This window comes from Stenella coeruleoalba (genome assembly GCF_951394435.1).
Source record: "Stenella coeruleoalba genome assembly, chromosome: 7".
In the NCBI taxonomy this organism is placed as follows: domain Eukaryota; kingdom Metazoa; phylum Chordata; class Mammalia; order Artiodactyla; family Delphinidae; genus Stenella; species Stenella coeruleoalba.
Window position 1 is genome coordinate 112,817,307 of NC_137153.1, and position 23,427 is coordinate 112,840,733.

Below are 23,427 nucleotides of genomic sequence, written 5' to 3' on the forward strand. Positions count from 1 at the left end.
ATGATTTGGATTTTTTCTTTTTTCCCCCCCAAATTATAGTTAACACTTGTTCTTGCTAAGTGTTTTACATATGTTAACCTGTTAAACCCTCACAAACTTATGAACATGCCCTACGAAGTAAGCTTCAATTTTACATCCATTTGCAGATGAAGAAACTGAGGCAAGGAGAAGTAATTAGCCAAAGGTTGCTTAGCTAGTGAGCAGCAAAACCGAGATTTGAGCTCAAGTAGTCTTACTGTGGGGTTTGTGTTTTTTTTGGGGGGGGGAGGGGTTTTGTGTTTTAACACCTGTACTGCCTCTGGGATCTTACCATGCATATCGTTCTGCAGTTTGCTTTCTTCACTTAGTGGTACGTGGTAGATACCTTTCCATGTACCTCTACCTCCTTCTTAATAATTATGTAGTATTCCATGGTAGGGGTGTACCGTAACTTACTTAATGTCTTTCAAACTTAATCTTGTTTAAGAGTCCCATTAGTAATGATTTCAAGTAATATTTTAAAAAGCCAAGGTTTTATAATGGAATAGTGAGGGTACATTAGTATTTACTAAGTAATGCATATTAGCTGTCCAAGTGTTTTGATATTCTGTCAGTTGTGTGGTCTAATAAAATCTGAGCTTAATCCACAAGCCATTTATTATGCATGAACTTCATTATTTTTGTGGTTTGTCTTTTTTAGTTCTGGAAAATTAATTAATGTATTGGGGGTAAAATTGACATCTGTGTTTTATTCACTTTTGGTAGGGTCTGGAGTTTTCTGTACTAACAAGAAGTCTTATACTGTTAATTTGAATTTTGGATACTATCTAGCTTTATATTATATACTTATATCTTCAAAGTAGTGTGCCTTTCAGTTCCCTGTACTTGTGCCAGGAATAGTTGATACTAAGTCCATTCTTTTTTCTACAATGTTTTACTTTTGTTTCAAAAATACCAACTAAAGATATTAAAGTATCACTTGTTTCCATTTTTTTCCCCCTCTCATGATACACGTTTCTTGATTGTGAGGAAATATCTTTTTGGTACATTAATAATTATTTCAAACATGCTCATTGGGAAGTTAGTAGATGTTTTCAACTTAAATTTAGTTACTGTTCTTCAGTCATTTGGGAGCTGCGTTAGCAGCAGCTTGACTGATTCCTAACTGGGGTATTGCTCTTCATCATTCAGTCGCTTATTTATTAATTTTTTAATAAATTCAGACATTGATTCAGCACCTGCTAAATGCCAATTCCTCTGCCAAGTAATGGGGATACCAAGATGACTATGTCCCTACTTTAGGGAACTTGGAGTTTTGTTGAGAAAACAACATTTTGTTGCAAATAGTCTATGAGAAAGTATCTGAGTCAAGAGATTGGTAAAGGCTCCTCAGTTTGAGCTGGGCCCTGCTGCCTACCTGGGACTCAACTGACCACTAAAAGGAGTAGGCAAAGGATTCTAAATAGAGGGTATGCAGAAATCCAGTCTGTGACAACGACTGAAAAGTGTCATTAGAATGTCATGTATCCCTATGAGAATGTGGGTCCCTCAAGAGCAGACCTTAAACTGTCCCGTTCATCAGTGCCTAGCACTTCGTAGGTGTTTAATAAACATTTTTTGAATGCATGAGTGAAGGATGTATGTTAAATAAAGCTTACTGTGCTTGTCTGTCCATTTTTTGGAAAAAGATGAGTTCATTATTTTTAATACCTAATGATTTTTAGAGTATGTAATTTAGCAAAACATAAAATGAATAAGAAACTATTCCTGCATTGGAGGAGGTAAGTCTTGTAAGAGGAAACACATTTAGACAAACCATTGTAATTCAACATGATTATATTTATAAAAAAATATTTGCAAAGGACACCCATCTCTGGTATGAATTGGTTAGGTCCCTTAAAAGTGGTGGGTAATTAAAATAAATCTTCAAATTATTTGATTGATAAAATACAGCTAACATTGTAGTAGGTCATTAAAAAATGGCAGTTAGGTCCTTTTTTGCCCTGTCACGTTAGTATAAATAGTACATAAATACTATGATGAAATGTACCTGTTTAATGAACAAAAAAAGTAACTGACAGTTCTGTCAAGGTGTAGGCATCAGTATATAACAATGTTAACCATGCTTAATCCTTGAGTAACATCATGATTTTTCCCAAATCTGCAAACTACTTATACTATTGTTTATTTAAAATGTCTTTTTTTTAAAATTTGGACACCTTTAAAAATTTTTTTAAAGCTTTATGTTATTACCATAATGAAAGGCTACCATCTCTTGCCCTAAATAGAAAGCAACTTGAATATAATAAAAACAAAGCAATGTTATAAAACCTAGCTTGCTACTGTTTGCAGAAGGTGCTGAGTTTGAGACCTCTGTCTTTAATTAAAAGAAGAGTTTAGCAAGTGTTAGGGACGTGTTGAAGACAAATTGGCACCTTGCTTAGATTTTCTGCATGATGTAAACAGAAAAACTGAAAGAGACTTTAAAATGGGGTAACTTTCCCACTCAGTGTCATAAGGGAGGAAGGATGCACCCTGTTTGTTGTCAGGAGCAGTTCTCCTAGAGCTTCACAGAGGGAAGAGATTTGGGGGCTGGGCCTTAAAGGAGAAATCTGAGTTCACTTGAAGATAAGGAAGATTTGAGCCCCTTAAGCCTAGATAATAGCATCTGCAAATGTTGGCGACTTTAAGATATAGTATGGCAGCAAAATCCGATTTTGGGGAAGTGGAGAGATGGTGGGAGATGAGATAGGAGTTATAAAAAGAGGGATTTATGGTTGAGAGCTTGATACCCTGTAGCATATTGTAGACATTATCCTGTAAGCAGTGGAGAGTAGCATGACAAGGTTTGTGCTTTAGGAAGATTGCTTCAACAGTAGGAAGGAGAGACCAGGAAGGAAACTATTGAGATGATGAGACTCTAAATAGTTTGAAGGATTGGGAGGAAGATGATAATCTTGAATTTTCCGAACCTTTTCCAATAAAGGGCCATTTTGATCTTATGCGCTCCCACATTGGAAGAAGGCAGATGATACGCTAAGAGTATAGATCACTTTGACAATATTGGTTACTATCTGAGGTTACCTGCTCACAGAAAAATCCCTGTTAGCTCATAGAGAAAGAGAGTGAGGTGACCAAGAAGTTCTGGAACCATTTAGGGAACTTGGATCTATTTGGAGATTCGTAGAGTGTAAATTATGGGAAAGGAATGGTACCCATAATTCCTTGTTTTTCCATTGAAAAACTGAATTCCAGAAAGATTTTATTAATCACTAGAGATTATATAGCTAGTTTTGAGCTCATTGTATTTTACTTTAGAGTGCTATACCCAGAACTGTTAGTACATTTACATATTTTTTAAATGTTTATTTATTTATATATATATATGTATTTTTTTTGGCTGCGTTGCGTTGGGTCTTCGTTGCTGTGAGCGGGCTTTCTCTAGTTGTGGCGAGCAGGGGCTCCTCTTCGTCGCGGTGCGCAGGCTTCTCGTTGCAGTGGCTTCTGTGTTGTTGTGGAGCACGGGCTCTAGGTGCACAGGCTTCAGTAGCTGTGGCTCACAGGCTCTAGAGCACAGGCTTCAGTAGCTGTGGCTCACAGGCTCTAGAGCACAGGCTCAGTAGTTGTGGCGCACGGGCTTAGTTGCTATGTGGCATGTGGGATCTTCCTGGACCAGGGCTGGAACCCGTGTCCCCTGCATTGTCAGGCAGATTCTTAACCACTGCACCACCAAGGAAATCCCACATTTAAGTCTTAAAAGGTACTTTAGATAGGAACTTCCCTCCTGGTCGGGGAACTAGATTCCGCACGCGTGCCACAACAAAGACCCAGTGCAGCCTAAATAAATAAATAAATACTAAAAAAATTTTTTTAAAAAAAGATACTTTAGATAGCACCTGCTATGTGTGTGTGTCTTTAATTATCAGGGTAATAATCTAGATTAGTCCCTAGTAACTTTTTCTAAACTTTCATATACCATTTCTTTAGTAGAATTTAGGTTATTTAGTCCTGAAGTCCAACTAAACCTGACTTTGCCAGGCAGTTTGAAACTTTCCAAGAAAGGGGGAGTTGTTCAGCTACTGACTGACATATTAATAGTTGTTGAAAGAGTGGGGTGATTAGAAGAAGTAACCTTGACTGTAAATTAAAGCACTCACTCTTGGGAGGCAAATGGCTTGGTGGGTAAAAGCTGGGTGAACCAGATACACCTGGATTCTAGTCGCAGCTTTGCTAGTTATTAACTTGACCTTGGGAAAATAATTTAATTTCCTCAGTTTCCTCATCTGTAAAAAGTGGCTAAGAATACTTATCTTTCACGAGTGTTACACAGGTTAAATGAGAACGTCCATGTAAAGCACCTGGTTGGTGCCTAGTACATGACGAGCCTGAAATGCATGGTAGTTATTATTGTTTTTATTTCCTAAGCACCTATATGCTTTACTACCACCAGTCAAAACTCTCGTCTTCAGGCTCAACCATTACTGCTTATAATGGCTTTTTTAAAAGTTTGATATTAAATGGAAATTAATATAAAAACTGGCTTTTCTTAAACAATTCTGGCTAGGAAATATATTTGCCTTGCTTCAGTTGACAAGGATTTAGTGCAAAATGTAACATAGCTGTGGAAATTTTGTGTTAGGAAGTTTCTGTATTTCGTTTCTGATCACAGTGAACTGAAAGATAAAATATTCTTAGTGTGATAGTTTAAACATCGCAATGTGTTACCAGATGTAAATGGGTTCTGGGACATCATGGGATACCTGCTAATCCTTCTAGATGATGGTTGTTGGAGACTGCTAAATTACAGTGTTCACATGCATTTCTCAAATTTGTATATCTTTTTCATACTGAAAAAGGTTGCTAAATTGGATGCTTGGTTTTAGAATTATGTTATTTATGTAATTTATTTATTTATTTTTTGGCTGTGTTGGGTCTTCATTGCTGTGCGAGCGGGGGCTACTCTTTGTTGCGGTGCATGAGCTTTTCATTGCAGTGGCTTCTCTTGTTGTGGAGCACAGGCTCTAGACGTGCAGGCTTCAGTAGTTGTGGCACATGGGCTCAGTATTTGTGGCTCGTGGGCTCTAGAGTTGTGGTGCACAAGCTTAGTTGCTCTGCGGCATGTGGGATCTTCCTGGACTAGGGATCAAACCTGTGTCCCCCGCATTGGCAGGCAGATTCTTAACCACTGCGCCACCAGGGAAGTCCCTGTTTATGTAATTAAAAAAAAAAATCATTTATTTATTTATTTATTTTTGGCTGTGTTGGGTCTTCGTTTCTGTGCGAGGGCTTTCTCCAGTTGCGACGAGAGGGGGCCACTCTTCATCGCGGCGGGCGGGCCTCTCACTATCGTGGCCTCTCTTGTTGTGGAGCACAGGCTCCAGACGCGCAGGCTCAGTAGTTGTGGCTCACGGGGCTGGTTACTCGGCGGCATGTGGTATCCCCCAGAGCAGGGCTCGAACCCATGTCCCCTGCATTAGCAGGCAGATTCTCAACCACTGTGCCACCAGGGAAGCCCCTGTTTATGTAATTTAAAAAATTTAAATAGACTTTACTTTTTAGAACAGTTTAAATTACAGAAGAACTGAGATGATAGAACAGGGAGTTACCATATACCCAGAATCAAGTTCCTGTTATTATTAACATCTCATATTAATGGTGCATTTGCTACAATTAGTGAGCCAGTATTGATAATTATTATTAACTAAAGTTCATGCTTTATTCAGGTTTCCTTAGGTTTTTTTTTAATGTTTTTATTTTATTTTTATATTTATTTTTGTCTGCGTTGGGTCTTTGGTGCTGTGTGCGGGCTTTCTTCTAGTTACGGCGAGTGGGGGCTGCTCTTCATTGCGGTGCGTGGGCTTCTCATTGCGGTGGCTTCTCTTGTTGTGGAGCATGGGCTTTAGGAGCGTGGGCTTCAGTAGTTGAGGCGCGCAGGCTCAGTAGTTTTGGCTCACAGGCCTAGTTGCTCTGCGGCATGTGGGATTTTCCCGGCCCAGGGCTTGAACCCGTGTCCCCTGCATTGGCAGGTGGATTCTTAACTACTGCGCCACCAGGGAAGCCCTCAGATTTCCTTAGTTTTTACCTGATGTCCTTTTTCTGTTCCAGGACCTCATTCAGGATACCACGTTACATTTAGTTGTCATCATCTGTGTAATTTTTAACTGGATCATCTTACACACATTAATTTATTTGCAAAGCATGCTTTATTCTCACATTTCAAAGCCATACCTGTGTGTGGCATATGATGTTACTAAAAACGCTCTTCGATTGAAGATAGTTGGCCTTTAATTTCACTTCTAATAAGCCTTTTACAAGTGTAGGTTTCATCATGTTAGCAAGTTGTCTGTCTCACCTCTTTAGTTATGACTCTGATATTTACCACTTATTTTCATGGGAAAGTTCGTTTCGGTCACTTCTGTCATGTGATGGACGTGGAGTATGTCTCATTGTGTCCTAGTGAAATGATAAAAATTACCCCACCTCTTTTTTTGGGTGGGTGGTGCCTGCGCCGCACGGCTTGTGGGATCTTAGTTCCCCGATCAGGGATTGGAGCTCGGCCCTCTGCAGTGAAAGAACCGAGTCCTAACCACTGGACTGCCAGGGAATTCCCTACCTTACTTCTTTTAAAAAAAAAAATTATTTATTTTTATTTTATCTTTGGCTGCGTCGGGTCTTAGTTGCGGCACGTGAGATCTTTTTTTAAAAATTAATTAATTAATTAATTTTTGGCTGCCTTGGGTCTTCATTGCTGCGTGTGGGCTTTCTCTAGTTGCAGCGAGCAGGGTCTACTCTTCGTTGTAGTGCACGCGCTTCTCATTGCGGTGGCTTCTTTTGTTGTGGAGCTCGGGCTCTGGGCACGAGGGCTTCAGTAGTTGTGGCTTGCAGGCTGTAGAGCGCAGGCTCAGTAGTTGTGGCGCATGGGGTTAGTTGCTTCACAGCATGTGGGATCTTCCCGGACCAGGGATCAAACCCATGTCCCCAGCATTGGCAGGCGGATTCTTAACCACTGCCCAGGGAAGTCCCTTGGGATGCTTTTAATTAGAAATTTTCATCAAAGAAAATACGAAACATGATTCTCATTCCATAAAACATTTGAAACAATTTCCCCCTACTTTAGAGTCCTTCTTTTGAGTCACAGGGGTTTGTTCAGGCATAGTTGCTAACAGTTATAATATGTGTATCCTCCTTGGAACTTTTAATGTACTTTCTAATTCACGCATTTCACCTTATCAGGTTGTGCCTCCTCTCCATGCTCTGTATTATCGTAGGTATACTTGCTTATCAGCACTTGACAGGCTTTTTCTGTAAAAGGCCAGCTAGTAAATATGTTAGGCTTTGTGGGCCATATGGACTCTGGAGGACTATGGCGACTATCTAGCCATGCAGCATGAGAACAGCCACAGATAATACATAAACAAAGGGGCATGACTGTGTTCCAGTAAAACTTTATTTATACACGTAGGCAACTGGTCAAGTTTGGCCCACAGGCTGTAGTTTTCCAGCCTCTATACTGGTGTTGGAAGGATACAAAAACTCCATGCGCTTCACTACTTCAACTAAAATCTCCCTGCTGGGCTCTCAGTGATAAGTCTTCATGAGTTGAAAAGCTTAAAATCTGACTTGACATGTATGGGTATAATTGCTTTTATTTTTGTAGAAAATGTGGCAAGTGCAAGTGAGCTTTTATAGAATTTTATAGAATTTCAAAGTCCAATTTTTGACCACTCCAAAAAGAAATTATCTAACTTGGAAAATGCTGGCAAATTTCAGGGAAAAAAAAATTCTATTATTGTGAAATGTGCCTAATGTTAATTTAAAAATCCTTTGATTTTACTTATGTTCTTTTTCTCAGAGCACCTTGTGACAATGCAGTTAGCAAAGATATGTGAGAACTTCTTGTGTTTGGCCGTGGTATTGGGGGTTGGGGATGCATAGGTCTAAGACATGTTCTCATCGTTTGAGGGGACCCTTCATTCTTGCTGGAAGGACAAGATATAGACACTAAAGATGAAAATAGGGAATTCCCTGGCGGTCCAGTGGTTAGGATTCGGTGCTTTCACTGCTGAGGGCCTGGGTTCAGTCTCTGGTTGGGGAACTAAGATCCTGCAAGCCGAACACCTTGGCCAAAAAAAAAAAAAAAAGATGAAAATAACAGTTCCAATTTAATGGTATGGATAAGCACTGCTTTAAGAGTTCAGAGTTGGGATTTATCACAGGGGCAGACTATATGGTTGGGAAGGAAGGTTTTATTGAGCCAGACCTTGGAAATTAGAAGGAGCAAATAAGGTGATGTAAATGTAAACATGAAGGTTAATTAAAAATGAAAAGGCAGATTTGCTGGGACAGGAGGGTTCATATAGGGAAATAGTGTGAGATAGGACTGGAGGTGAGGGTTAAGGCAAGGTTGGCCCTTAAACATTAGGTTAAGGAGTTTGGAAATTATTCGCTAAGAAGTAAGGAATAAATCTAAATTTTGAGCACTTTTGTTTTTCCTTTAAGTCTTTCATGAAACTTCCACATAGTATATTTAATGTTTTCAGTATGGTGTGCTTATTTTATTTAGCATCTATTGATAATTTCATAGTGTTTACCTCTTCTTTTCCTGTCCATCAAAGACTACACCTCTGTTCCTCCTGTGTTATTTCTACCGCTGCTTATGATGTTTCTAACGTGAATGGGTTATTGAAATACCTCTTTTTCATTCATATATTTATTCAGCAAATGTGTACTACTGAATGCTCATGATGTGATGGGTTCTATTCTAGTCAGTGTGAATAGAGCAGGGAAGAAATTAGGCAAATATCCCTCTTCTTAGGGAGTTTACATTTTCTTGGGGAGATCGACAGTACATAAGATAAATAAGTGAAATGTATAATACGACTAGTGCTAACAAGAAAAACTAAAGCAGGGAGAGGTAGTATGTGTGTGTGGCAGGGCAGGGGTTGGAATTTTAGGTAGGGTGACCAAGAAAGACCTCACTGAAGAAGATGACTCTTGATAAGACCCAAAGGAAGTGAGAGACCTGGGTGGTGAGCAAGTACAAGGGTACTAGGGTGCAAGTATACCTGGCATGTTGGAGAATATGGCTGGAGCAGAGTGAATGAGGGATCTGGTAAGAGAGTGGTCGTATGTCCTTGTTTATGTCTCTTGTCTCAATGAAATTATTAATAGTGTCCACTTTCACTCCCAGTAGTGTCCTAGTTTGGACGGTAAGTTGTATGGTCTTCTGGTAATAGGAGGTGAGGTCAGAGAGGTAGGGGGGATGGAGGCAGACCATGGAAAGCCAAGAAAAGAAGATTTTGGAGGATTTTGAGCACAGGAGTGATGTGATTTGACTTAGGATTTCACAGGCTCACTCTGGCTGCTGTGTTGAGAGTAGGCTGAGAGCAAAGACTGAAGCAGGGAGCCTGAGGGAAATCTCTTCTGATGCTTCAATTTCCTCAGTGAAGTAGGAAACAAGGAGCTGAGAATAAGGAGAGGGGAAGAGGCTGGAGATTTGAGGAGAGATGGTGGTATGAATTAGTTGCCTGGGAGAGTGGGGGAGTGATGGATGGACGGGGGAAGTAATAGTGTGCGTATCATGCATCAGTAAGGGCTCGTATAGGGTTTGTGATCATGAGTTTAAAGTGATATTTAGCATGGTTGTGTGTGTTGGTTTTCTCATACACAGGTATAAATTAGGAGTAGGCAGAACATTTTCTTTTTTCTTTAAGATTTTTGGAAATGGACCATTTTTTTTTAAGTCTTTATTGAATTTGTTACAATATTGCTTCTGTTTTATGTTTTGGTTCTTTGGCCCTGACGCCTGTGGGATTTAGGTTCCCTGACCTGGGATCGAACCCACACCCCCTGCATTGGAAGGCAAAGTCTTAACCACTGGATCGCCAGGGAAGTCCCGTGTTGGATTTAACTGGGATTGAGGTTTAGACGAGTGAGGGGGCAAATTGAGAGTACATTCAGCCAGTGATCATAATGATTGACCATGGGGTTTATGCTATCTGGGTAAGGAGGGAAGCAGAGACAGGAGGAGAGTGAAGGTTAGCAAAAAAGGTGGTAGAATTAATGGCTTGAAAGTCTTGGTAGGGTCAAATGATCATTGGAGTTTGGGGGTGTTGAAGGAAGGAGAGAGACTATAGTATATGATGGCAACAGGGGTGGGTAGTAGGTCATATAGTCTGATGAACTTGATTAAAGAAAGAAAATTTAGCAAGTTATCTAGTGTTCTGGGTTTATTTAAAATATCTTTTTTAAAAAATATTTATTTATTTTGGCTGTGCCGGGCCTCAGTTGTAGCACATGGGATCTTCATTGCGGCATTTGGACTTCTTAGTTGTGGCATGCATGCGGGATCTAGTTCCCCCACCAGGGATCAAACCCAGGCCCCCTGCAATGAGAGTGCAGAGTCTTACCCACTGGGCCACTAGGGAAGTCCCCTTATGTAAAACATCTTTATGAAAATGTCTTTGAAGACATTTGGGACCACTGAAGGGTTTAGAAGGTGAGTTCTTATGTAGATCAGGTGGAGCGTTGCTTTCATGTGTTAATTTTTTTAAGTGAAGCTATATTTGAAGGTTTTCATTTCTGAATTGCATAAATTGATTCATATTTTGCTATGTCATTGGAAACATTTTATGCATCCTATCTTGAACAGCATTTTGGTTGTAATTAGACTGTGAACTCCTTGAGATTAGGGGACCTGGCTAGGTTCCAACAAGTCAATAACGTATTTGTTGAATTAAATTGTATTAAGGTAGCAAGAAGGATATGGCTTGAGAATTTCTAAAGGATTTTCCTCTATCATTTTATAATGAAAAAATTCTAACCTACAGAAACTGTTGAAGGGTGACACCATGATCACCATATACCCACCAACCAGATTCAACAGTGGTTTACATTTTGCTGCATTTAAAAAATCTTTTAGCTTTTTTGAGCCATGTACAAGTGAATTCCAGACATCCTAACAATTTACTTCTATGTACTTGAATGTGCATCTCTCAAAAATAATTCACCTGTGTAACCACACGATTTCTGAGTCATTCTTGTAGAGATCAGGACTATAATAATAGTGTACTGGCTCTATCACCTCTCACCACTGTGGGCTTATGTAAGTTACGTAATATCTCTGAGCCTCAGTTTCTTTTGTGGCAAAGTACCTGTTTCAGAGGGATGTTATGAAGATTAAGTGTGTAAAGTTCTTAGAACCATACCAGGCACAATTTTCAGTTTATAAAGTGTTTTCTCTTATGATACGAAATTGTGGTGAATAACACCACCCCCAACCCTTGTCACCAGAGTTGGAAACTTCTACCTCGCCTTGCCCTAGTGTAGGTGTCAGCAAGTCTATTTTCTATCTCCAGTATCTCTCAGATTTGTCCTGTTCTTTCCATTGCCACTGCAACATTTCTTTTTTTGTTTGTTTGTTTTTAACACCTTTATTGGAGTATAATTGCTTTACAATGGTATGTTAGTTTCTGCTTTATAACAAAGTGAATCAGTTATACATATACATATATCCCCATATTTCTTTCCTCTTGCGTCTCCCTCCCTCCCACCCTCCCTATCCCACCCCTCCAGGCGGTCACAAAGCACCGAGCTGATCTCCCTGTGCTATGCGGCTGCTTCCCACTAGCTATCTGTTTTACATTTGGTAGTGTATATATGTCCATGCCACTCTCTCACTTTGTCCCAGCTTACCCTTCCCCCTCCCCGTGTCCTCAAGTCCATTCTCTAGTAGATCTGCGTCTTTATTCCCATCTTGCCCCTAGGTTCTTCATGACCTTCTTTTTTTCTTTTTAGATTCCATATATATGTGTTAGCATATGGTATTTGTTTTTCTCTTTCTGACTTACTTCACTCTGTATGACAGACTCATAGTGGCCTTACATTTAGGTCTTTTTTGTGTGTGTGTGGTACGCGGGCCTCTCACTGTTGTGGCCTCTCCCGTTGCAGAGCACAGGCTCCGGACACGCAGGCTCAGTGGCCATGGCTCACGGGCCCAGCCACTCCGCGGCATGTGGGATCTTCCCGGTCCGGGGCATGAACCCGTGTCCCCTGCATCGGCAGGCGGACTCTCAACCACTGCGCCACCAGGGAAGCCCCATTTAGGTCTTTAATCCCTTTTGAGTTTATTTTTGTGTGTGGTATCAGGGAGTGTTCTAATTTCATTTTTTTACATGTAGCTGTCCAGTGTTCGCAGCACCACTTATTGAAAAGGCTGTCTTTTCTCCATTGTATATTCTTGCTTCCTTTATCAAAGGTAAAGTGACCATATGTGCGTGGGTTTATCTCTGGGCTTTCTATCCTGTTCCACTGACCTATATTTCTGTTTTTGTGCCAGTACCATACTGTCTTGATTACTGTAGCTTTGTAGAATAGTCTGAAGTCAGGGAGCCTGATTCCTCCAGCTCCGTTTTGGCTATTCAGGGTCTTTTGTGTTTCCATACAAATTGTGAATTTTTTTGTTCTAGTTCTGTGAAAAATGCCAGTGGTTCTTGCCTATCAACAATTTCTTAGTCTTTCTTCATCTAGTTCCATCCAAACCACCTCATCTTTTTCTTTACTGCCAAAGTTTATGTTCTCAAATATAAATTTAATCATGTTAATCTGTTTAAACTCTTTTCCCATCTCCCACAGTGCAAAGTCCCAGTTTGGTTTTTTTTTAAATTAATTAATTTTTGGCTGCATTGGGTCTTCATTGCTCTGCGCGGACTTCCTCTAGTTGCAGCGAGCGGGGGCTGCTCTTCGTTGTGGTGCGCGGGTTTCTCAATGCGGTAGCTTGTTGCAGAGCATGGGCTCTAGGCGTGTGGGCTTCAGTAGTTGTGGCTTGTGGGTGGGCTCTAGAGCGCAGGCTCAGTAGTTGTGGAGCACGGACTTAGTTGCTCCATGGCGTGTGGGATCTTCCCGGACCAGGGATCGAACCTGTGTCCCCTGCATTGGCAGGCGGATTCTTAACTGCTATGCCATCAGGGAAGTCCAGTCCCAGTTTCTTAACACTGGCTTCTGTGTACGTTTGGTCTCTGTAGCCTTATCTCATTATACATTTCCTCCCCTTCCCCCTGCCTCACTCTTAACACACACAACACATGCCCCCAAACTGTAGCAAGCCATGTGTAGTTCTCTGAATGTACTGAGTCACACACTTCTGTGCCTTTGCTTGATTGGCTGCCTGTATCTAGAAGTCCACCCCTACCAATTATCCTCTTCATGTCTGGCAAATACTTATCCCCCACCCCCATACTTGTCTTTTAAGACTAGGCACAGGTACCTAACTCCTCAGTCATTCCTTCTCTTTTGTCTGTACTCTACGTTGTACAGCCTTCATTCAGCCATAGCATTATACCCATAACATTTTGGGGAAGCCATTTGCTTGTGTGTCTAACTCGTTTTATTAGATTAGGAAGTCCTTGAGAACACATACTAGATTTTATCCTTATTTTGTATCCCTAGTACCTAATATGTTGCTCATGCCAGGCACAAAATAAATGTAGATACTGTGTCCACATTATATGGATGAAAAAACCCCTGAGGTTCACAGAATATGTATTATATACCCAAGGTAACAGAACTAATTAATGAAGCATACAGATCTTTTTTTTTTTTTTTCGGTACGCAGGTCTCTCACTGTTGTGGCCTCTCCCGTTGCGGAGCACAGGCTCCGGACGCGCAGGCTCAGCGGCCATGGCTCACGGGCCCAGCCGCTCCGCGGCATGTGGGATCCTCCCGGACCGGGGCACGAACCCGTGTCCCCTGCATCGGCAGGCGGACTCTCAACCACTGCGCCACCAGGGAAGCCCCCAGATCTTTTTTTAAAAGATTTTTTGATGTGGACCATTTTTTTTTTTTTTTTTTTTTTTTTTTTTTTTTTTTGTGGTACGCGGGCCTCTCACTGTTGTGGCCTCTCCCGTTGCGGAGCACAGGCTCCGGACGCACAGGCTCAGCAGCCATGGGTCACGGACCCAGCTGCTCCACGGCATGTGGGATCTTCCCGGACCGGGGCATGAACCCGTGTCCCCTGCATCGGCAGGCGGACTCTCAACCACTGCGCCACCAGGGAAGCCCTGATGTGGACCATTTTTAAAGTCTTTATTGAATTTGTTACAGTATTGCTTCTGTTTTATGTTTTGGGGTTTTGGCTGTGAGGCATGAGATCTTAGCTCCCTGACCAGAGATCGAACCTGCACGCCCTGCACTGGACCACCAGGGAAGTCCCCAAAGCATACAGATCTTTAAGAGCCCATTTCAGTACTATTTTCATTAACTATAATATTTCTCATAGTTACAACCATTTGTTCAGCGATTCTGTTCTTAGTCTGTGGATTTAGAGCCCCCTAGAGGATGTTAGAATTCCCTCATGAAAGTCTGCAAAGTCATGTGTTTTCTTTCGGCTGAGTTAGTAAGATTATATATGTATGTATGGCACCAATTTTTTTTGAATGTACTCGGATGCTTTTGTGAGTTAATAGTGAACCATCTTGGTGAAGTAGACATATTTAAACCTTTTGAGAGGAAAGCACTCTGAGGGTTTTAATACAGGAGACTTGGAATAATAGCTTTGTATAGTTTGCTAGGGAATTGATAAGGTACAAGAAAGTTTTTAAAGCAGTTAAATTCAAGTTAGATGATAATATCTGAAACTTTTCTAGTCATCAGTAGTTCATTAAAATAATTTCTGTAATCAAACTTAATTAAAAATTGTTGAATCTATTTCTTTAAATAAGGTGGCTTTAAATATATTTCCATCTGCTACCATATGCTTAACTCTTTCTTTTAGTCTTAGCACCAAAAAAATTTATTTCATATATATGAACATATTTTCATTGGATCTGTAAACATATTGAGAGTTCTCTGAGCTAGGTTGTCACCTCTTTCAGAATCTGAATTCACTACAAATTGTATTTTATCAATTCCAAATAAATCCACTATGAATCCGATTGGCTGGGACAACTTCTTTTTTTCTAACTTTATTGAACTATAATTGACATATAACATTGTAAGTTTAAGTCATATAATAATGATTTGGTACACATATATTGCAAAATGTTTACCACAATAAGGTTTGTTAACACATCCTTCACCTCATGTAATTACCATTTTCTTGTTACTGTGGTGAGAACACTTAAAGCTTTACTCTCATAGCAGTTTTTAAGTATATAATCATGTTTAATTCTTTTTAAAAAATTTTATTGAAGTATAGTTGATTTACAATGTTGTGTTTAATTTCTGCTGTACAGCAAAGTGACTCAGTTATACATATATATATCCCTTTTCATATTCTTTTCCATTATGGTTTATCACAGGATATTGAATATAGTTCCCTGTGCTATACAGTAGGACCTGTTTATCCATCCTATATGTAATAGTTTGCATCTGCTAATCCCAAACTCCCAGTCCTTTCCTTCCCCACCCCTAATGTTTAATTCTTAATGAGAAGCATTTTTCTAACTTAGTGACTGCTGCCTCGACACAATGTTGTATTCTGCTATTTGGCCCACAAGCACTTCTGTTGCTGAGATAAAATGTTTGTGGTCTGGCAGGCATTCTAGCTTCAAGGGTGTAGCTTAAATAATAATGCTTTAAAATATGTGTGCTATTTTTATCAGTTTGTTTAGCTACTAGATAAACAAGAATTGTGTGATTTCATTCATTCATTTAGCAAATACTTATTCAACTCCTGCTGTGAACCAAGCCCTCTCCTCAGCCCTGAAATTACAGCAGTAAGTCGACAAAACAGACAAATCTTGGCCTTGGCGGCCCTTGCCTTTCAGTGGGGCAGCCATACTCTAAGCATGATGAACATGCATGTAACAACAACCCATGCTGGGTTGGGGCAAGTGCTTTTTAAAAAAAAAAAGGCCAGAAGAGGGAATAGGAAGTGATATTTTCTGTTTTAGAATGATTTGTCTCAGAAGGCCTTTCTAAATAGACATTTGAGCAGAGACCTGAATGAATTAAAGGCACCAGCCTTGCAAAGCCATCTGGAGGAATAGCCTTCCAGGGAGAGGGTTCAGCAAATGCAGAGGCTTTGAGGAAGGGGCATGCTTGATCTGTTCAAGAGGAGGCCAGCGTGTCTGGAGCTGTGTGAGCAGGAGTTAGAATGGCAGGAGATGAGGTTGGAGGAATAGCAGTGTTAGATCATGTGGGACTTTCAGATTTCATTCTAAGTGTAAAATAAGCCTTTGGACAGCTTCTAGTGGGGGAATGAAGTGGTCTGACTTAAATTTAAAGGATGTTCTATGCTATGTAGATACTCCAGTAGTACAAGAAATGAAGCAGGAGTTCAGTTAGGAAGTGGTGGTTAGAGACCTTTGGGTGAGAGATGATGATGGAGGTGGTGAGATGTGTTTTGAAGAAAGAGTCAACAGGCTATGTTGATTGATTGCAGTGTGAAAGAGAGCAGGCAAGGAAAGTCCAGTGTTGATAAATAGACATGGGACTTTTTTTTCTTTTTTTTTTGCAATTGACAAGGAAATTTAGTTATTTCTGAGATATACATTTTAAAGTAATAACTAGAATTATGACTTATAACATTATACCAGAACATACAAGATTTTTAGAAATTTCATGTAATGTCTGAAACATTTATATTAACATATTTCCATACAAATAACCCAAAGAAGGGTTAGTATTAGTTTTTGTTTGATTTTTTTTTATACTGCAGGTTCTTATTAGTCATCAATTTCATACACATCAGTGTATACCTGTCAATCCCAATCGCCCAATTCAGCACACCACCATCCCCACCCCACCGCGGTTTTACCCCCTTGGCATCCACACGTTTGTTCTCTACATCTGTGTCTCAACTTCTGCCCTGCAAACATTCATCTGTACCATTTTTCTAGGTTCCACATACATGCGTTAATATACGATATTTGTTTTTCTCTTTCTGACATACTTCACTCTGTATGACAGTCTTTAGATCCATCCATGTCTCAACAAATGACGCAATTTCGTTCCTTTTTATGGCTGAGTAATATTCCATTGTATATATGTACCACAACTTCTTTATCCGTTCGTCTGTCAATGGGCATTTAGGTTGCTTCCATGACCTGGCTGTTGTAAATAGTGCTGCAGTGAACATTGTGGTGCATGTGTCTTTTTGAATTATGGTTTTCTCTGGGTATATGCACAGTAGTGGGATTGCTGGATCATATGGTAATTCTATTTTTAGTTTTTTAAGGAATGTCCATACTGGTCTCCATAGTGGCTGTATCAATTTACATTCCCACCAACAGTGCAAGAGGGTTCCCTTTTCTCCACACCCTCTCCAGCATTTGTTGTTTGTAGATTTTCTGATGATGCCCATTCTAACTGGTGCGAGGTGATACCTCATTGTAGTTTTGATTTGCATTTCTCTAATAATTAGTGATGTTGAGCAGCTTTTCATTGCTTCTTGGCCATCTGTATGTCTTCTTTGGAGAAATGTCTGCTTAGGTCTTATGCCCATTTTTGGATTGGGTTGTTTGTTTCTTTAATATTGAGCTGCCTGAGCTCGTTGTATATTTTGGAGATTAATCCTTTGTCCATTGATTCGTTTGCAAATATTTTCTCCCATTCTGAGGGCTGTCTTTTTGTCTTGTTTACGGTTTCCTTTGCTGTGCAAAAGCTTTGAAATTTCATTAGGTCCCATTTGTTTATTTTTGTTTTTATTTCCATTACTCTAGCAGGTGGATCAAAAAAGATCTTGCTGTGATTTATGTCAAAGAGTGTTCTTCCTGTGTTTTCCTCTAAGAGTTTTATAGTATCCAGTCTTACATTTAGGTCTCGAATCCATTTTGAGTTTATTTTTGTGTATGGTATTAGGGAGTGTTCTAATTTCATTCTTTTACATGTAGCTGTCCAGTTTTCCCAGCACCACTTATCGAAGAGACTGTCTTTTCTCCATTGTATATCTTTGCCTCCTTTGTCATAGATTAGTTGACCATAGGTGCCTGGGTTTATCTCTGGGCTTTCTATCTTGTTCCATTGATCTATGTTTCTGTTTTTGTAGACACGGGACTTGAAGGATACATGCAAGGTATTTACAGTGGCTGCCTCTGAGCACTGGCCTTATTAAGAGCTTTTCTCTTTTTCTTCCTTTTTTTTTTTTTTTTTTTTTGCTTATCTGTATTTACCAGTTTTTCTGTACTGAACCTATAATGATTCTGTTGTAAAATATATAGAGAGATAGATTATTTTAAAACTAGAGCTAACCATGATACTAAATGTAGCCTAATATTTAATGTGTTCTCCTACCCTGTTTGGTTTTTGGAAAACAATTTAAGTGACATAAAAATTTTTTCTTTTTACTCTTAGTGATCAGCCTTTGTACCTTCTCCACATTTGAAGATGGTGAAGCTAGATATTCATACTCTGGCCCATCACCTCAAGCAGGAACGCTTATATGTAAACTCTGAGAAACAGCTCATTCAGAGGCTCAATGCAGATGTACTTAAGACAGCTGAAAAGTTGTATCGCACAGCATGGATCGCTAAGCAGCAGAGAATTAATTTGGATCGGCTTATTATAACCAGGTAAAGAAAAGGTTTTGAGGTCTTAATTGTTACAAACCACCATAATTCTGCTTATAGCATTTAATAATTGCTAACTGCAAATAAACAAATCTATTTCCAACAAAGTGCATGGTTTAAGATATTTTAAATCAGCATCTCAATGGTGAGTCTTTGCTTATTTTGCTTAATTAACCTATTAACCTAAGCACAGTTATAACTTAAGCATTAATATTTTATACCCTACCAGTTAATTTTGTATCTTGGCATTATATAAAATTTTATTATTGTAGAGAGTAAATTATCTTGTGTCTGCTTTTCTCCTAATATTATTTAATATATACATTTGCATGTTTTGCTATCGTATATCTACTTTTCAGTTTTAGAAACCTCATTTTTCACTGTGTTAATACCTGATTGTTCTGTTGTTCCAAGAAGCAGTTTTTAAGTCTAGAAATAGTGGTGCTGTGGTATACTGTCAAGAAAAGAAGTCAGACATAGAAGAGTACATACTGTATGAGTCCATGTATATGAAGTTCAAAAAGAGGCAGGACTGATCTTCAATAATACAAGTCAGAATAATGGTTATTTCTCAACACTTTTCATTGAACCTGACTTAATATGAAGAATTTGTCCTACTTTTTGGTTATGACTTTCTTTACACATTTAGATGCTGGTGGTCTAAAAGATTTTAGCAATTCTGAGTGATCTCATTGCCATGACTATCATCAACTCACATTTCCATGTTTTAGTATAGTATATTATTATTGTTGTTGACTTTATTATTTTGCTTCTTTGCTTGTTTTTTAGTGCTGAAGCTTCCCCTGCTGAATGTTGCCAACATGCCAAGATTTTGGAAGATACACAGTTTGTTGATGGGTATAAGCAGTTGGGATTTCAGGAGACTGCTTATGGAGAATTCTTAAGTCGATTAAGGGAAAATCCTCGTCTTATTGCCTCCTCTTTGGTTGCCGGAGAGAAACTTAATCAGGAGAACACACAAAGTGTTATTTACACAGTTTTTACCTCTCTCTATGGCAACTGCATTATGCAAGAAGATGAAAGCTACCTCCTTCAGGTGTTGAGATACTTGATTGAATTTGAACTTAAAGAAAGTGACAACCCCAGGCGACTTTTGAGGAGAGGAACTTGTGCCTTCAGCATCTTATTTAAACTTTTTTCTGAAGGACTGTTTTCTGCCAAACTTTTCCTCACAGCAACTTTACATGAGCCAATCATGCAGCTGCTTGTTGAAGATGAGGATCACCTGGAAACAGACCCAAACAAGCTAATTGAGAGGTTCTCCCCGTCTCAACAGGAAAAACTCTTTGGAGAGAAAGGCTCAGATAGATTCAGGCAAAAGGTTCAAGAGATGGTGGATTCGAACGAGGCCAAACTAGTGGCTTTGGTGAACAAATTTATTGGTTATCTCAAACAGAACACATACTGCTTTCCACATAGTTTGAGATGGATTGTGTCACAGATGTACAAAACTCTCTCCTGTGTAGATAGACTGGAAGTTGGGGAGGTCAGAGCAATGTGTACTGACCTCCTGTTGGCCTGCTTCATTTGTCCTGCGGTTGTCAATCCAGAACAGTATGGAATAATTTCTGATGCTCCAATTAATGAGGTGGCAAGATTTAATCTGATGCAGGTATGCTTTTGCTAGGCATTCAGTTTAAAGTCAGTCGATTGGGCAGTGGGAGTGGGAACAGAAAATATGGTGACATTATTCATATATTCTTACCATTCCTTTTCCCCAAACTGTCCTAAATATTTGCTTCTTACATTGTGTTGGTTTTTAAATGGAGTCCTCATACACTTGAATGCATAGTTGAATTTGATTATCTAGAACAAGCCCTTACCCCTTTCGCATGATTTCAAACTCCAGAATGATTGAAAATTGAGTGTCTTTTATACTTCACTTGGTAACAAAACCTAACCTGAACTAATATGAGGCTATTTATAATTGTTAGTTATTCCATTTCATGTTCATGAATATTCGTGTTTTGCTGAAGGAATGTTAATATATCTGATTATAGGAAGCCCGCCTAAGTACTAGACATGTTACATGTATGCAGTAACCAACCTTTCTAAAATCTCCAAATTTTGAAATCTGAAACTCCTCTGGAACTAAAAGTTTCAGAAAGAGGATTTTTGGATCTGTGTTAGTGCTTTTTTCCCTAATCATCTGAACTACTGAAATCATGTTATTATTTCTTAAGGGATTCTTTTAATTATATCTTATCCCTAGAAATACTGTGAGGAAGAGACAGTTTATTTGGAATAGAATATGTCTTGTCTTTGGATGACTTTTTTTTAATGATAAGCTTTTTTTCATGATCAGTTCTATCATATTGGGGTGTTTAGAAATTAACTATATAGACATCCCTGAAATAAAATTTTTTTATCATCTCTGAAACACTAAATTTATTCTTATGATAATGTTGTTATAGTTTTATTTTTGTCATTCCATTGGAGGTTGAATCACATCTTTTCAAAATGAGTGAAAGGGGGATTGTCCTAGGTATGAAGATGATGCTGTATGATAATAACTTTCAGCAAAGTGTCTTTAGAGAGAGTGGATTAACAGTTCACTTTTGGCAGTAAGGAACTGGCTCTGTGAATTGATATTTACTTTCAAAACAGCTTATGTTCTGAAGGAATTCTTTGCTTTTAAGTCTAGAAAAAAAATTTACCTTGAGTACTTTATGAACTATAGGGAAAAGTACTTAATAACTTGAGATAGTTTGAGTCAGCTTTTACAAATTAATTAAATTTCTAAACACATGAAAAGTACAGCAGCAGAAACAAAGGTGTGTACCTTCATTTCCTAATGTTGTAATAATATGAATTAAAGACAAAGCAAAATTTTCTACTTATTCTTTATAACTCAGTCTAAATGTAATAAAATATAGTAAAAGCTGACATAGACAAGATGCACATTTTATTTGGGATCCTATTTTGTATGCCTGGTCAGGTGGTGTGAATATTCTTTTTTTTTTTAAATTTAATTTAATTTTTTTTTTTATACAGCAGGTTCTTATTAGTTACCCATTTAGTGTGTTAATATTCTTATGAAATAGATTTGTAGAATGGAATGGAAGTGCTTTCACAGTGAGGACTGTGTAAGTGTCTACAGCCTACGTCTTCCCACCTCTGCTCTGGGTTGCAGGTTGGCCGCCTTTTGCAGCAATTAGCAATGACTGGCTCTGAAGAGGGAGATCCCCGGACAAAGAGCAGCCTTGGAAAATTTGACAAAGTAAGAGTGAATACTATGTCGTGTGAAGTACTGTTTATAGAAGGTTCTGCTGAAGTATTAGTCAACCTAACTATTCTCCTTATTAAATCTTGTCCCTAGGTGATGTGTAAACTAAATATTCTTTTCAATTACCCTTGGTTTGGCTATAGAGGATACAGTGTTGGATCAGCAGCATTTAAAGGAAGATGTCGTCTGTATAGCAGATTCACTTTGCTGTACAGCAGAAACTAACAAAGCATTGTAAAGCAACTATACTCCAATAAAAATTAATTAAGAAAATAAAGGAAGATGTCATCAAAGATTACTAATTCTCAAAAAATATATATATAAATACCAATTATACTTCAATTAAAAAAAAAGATTACTAATTCTCACTTATAGAAATGTTGAGGAGATGCCGTTGTAATGAGAGCCAAAGAGCTATTAAGATTATTTTTAAAAGTTTGATTTAGGGCCTTCCCTGGTGTTGCAGTGGTTAAGAATCCACCTGCCAATGCAGGGGACATGGGTTCGAGCCCTGGTCCGGGAAGATCCCACATGCTGCGGAGCAACTAAGCCCGTGCGCCACACCTACTGAAGCCCGCGCACCTGGAGCCCATGCTCCACAGCAGGGGAAGCCACTGCAATGAGAAGCCCGCGCACTGCAATGAAGAGTAGCCCCCGCTCACCGCAACTAGAGAAAGCCTGCGCGCAGCAACGAAGACCCAACGTAGCCAAAAAATAAATAAAATTTAAAAAAAAAGTTTGACTTAAAAAAATTGTCACTAAATCAAGTCTGTGAATATATGAATCAGCAATAAATGTATAATTTTAAGTGTATTTCATAAGTTAACATAGCATTGTTCAGTTGGTATAACTGAATAAAAATTTAAGGGACTTCCCTGGTGGTCCGGTGGTTAAGACTCCACGCTCCCAATGCAGGGGGCCTGGGTTTGATCCCTGGTGGGGGAACTAGATCCTGCATGCATGCTACAACTAAAGATCTCACATGCTGCAACTAAAAGATCCCACACGCCACAGTGAAGATTCTGCATGCCGCAACTAAAGACCTGGCGCAGCCAAATAAATAAATATTTAAAAAAATAAAAGAATTTAATTTATCACACTTTGAGTAGGCTGTACATTCAACCTAAAATTCAAAGGTTAGATAGTGAAGTTTCCCTTCCACCTCTGATCTCTAACCTTCATTTCCTCCCTAACTGTTCTTCATGTTATCAATCTTTTGTCTGTCCTTCAAGAAGTCTGTATGTATACAAGCAAATTCCTAATATATTTTCCTAATTACGAATGGTAGGACTGTGTGCACTGTCTGCCTCGTGTTTGTTTCATATACCAGAATATCTTGGAGATTATTTTACATCAGTTCATAGAGAGTCTAATTTTTTTAAATGTTGGGTTTAATATAATTTTCAAGAAGAAAAACTTTCTACATGCTTGTCCACCTCAATCAGAAATTTTATTCCCTTTATTTATTTATGTTTAATAAATTTATTTATTTATTTATTTTTGGCTGTATTGGGTCTTCATTGCTGCACACAGGCTTTCTCTAGTTGCGGTGAGCAGGGGCTACTCTTCATTGTGGTGCGTGGGCTTCTCACTGTGGTGGCTTCTCTTGTTGCGGAGCATGGGCTCTAGGCACACGGTCTTCAGTAGTTGTGACACATGGGCTCAGTAGTTGTGGCCTGCAGGCTCTAGGGCGCA

General features: G+C 39.1%; 1 protein-coding gene across 7 annotated transcripts in view; it reads left to right on the top strand.

The window, feature by feature from the left end:
- Positions 1-23,427, top strand: part of GAPVD1 (GTPase activating protein and VPS9 domains 1) — a 73,102-nt gene that overhangs the window by 7,787 nt on the left and 41,888 nt on the right. For 6 of the 7 annotated variants that reach the window (XM_079925841.1, XM_079925844.1, XM_079925843.1 and 3 more), the window contains exons 2-4: positions 18,271-18,488; positions 19,275-20,118; positions 21,640-21,726. In XM_079925841.1, the coding sequence (XP_079781967.1) occupies positions 18,304-18,488; positions 19,275-20,118; positions 21,640-21,726 (1,116 nt within the window). In that variant the 5' untranslated portion in view covers positions 18,271-18,303. Of the gene's footprint in view, positions 1-18,140; positions 18,489-19,274; positions 20,119-21,639; positions 21,727-23,427 lie in introns of those variants that run through there. The other variant, XM_079925842.1, reaches the window with a different exon arrangement.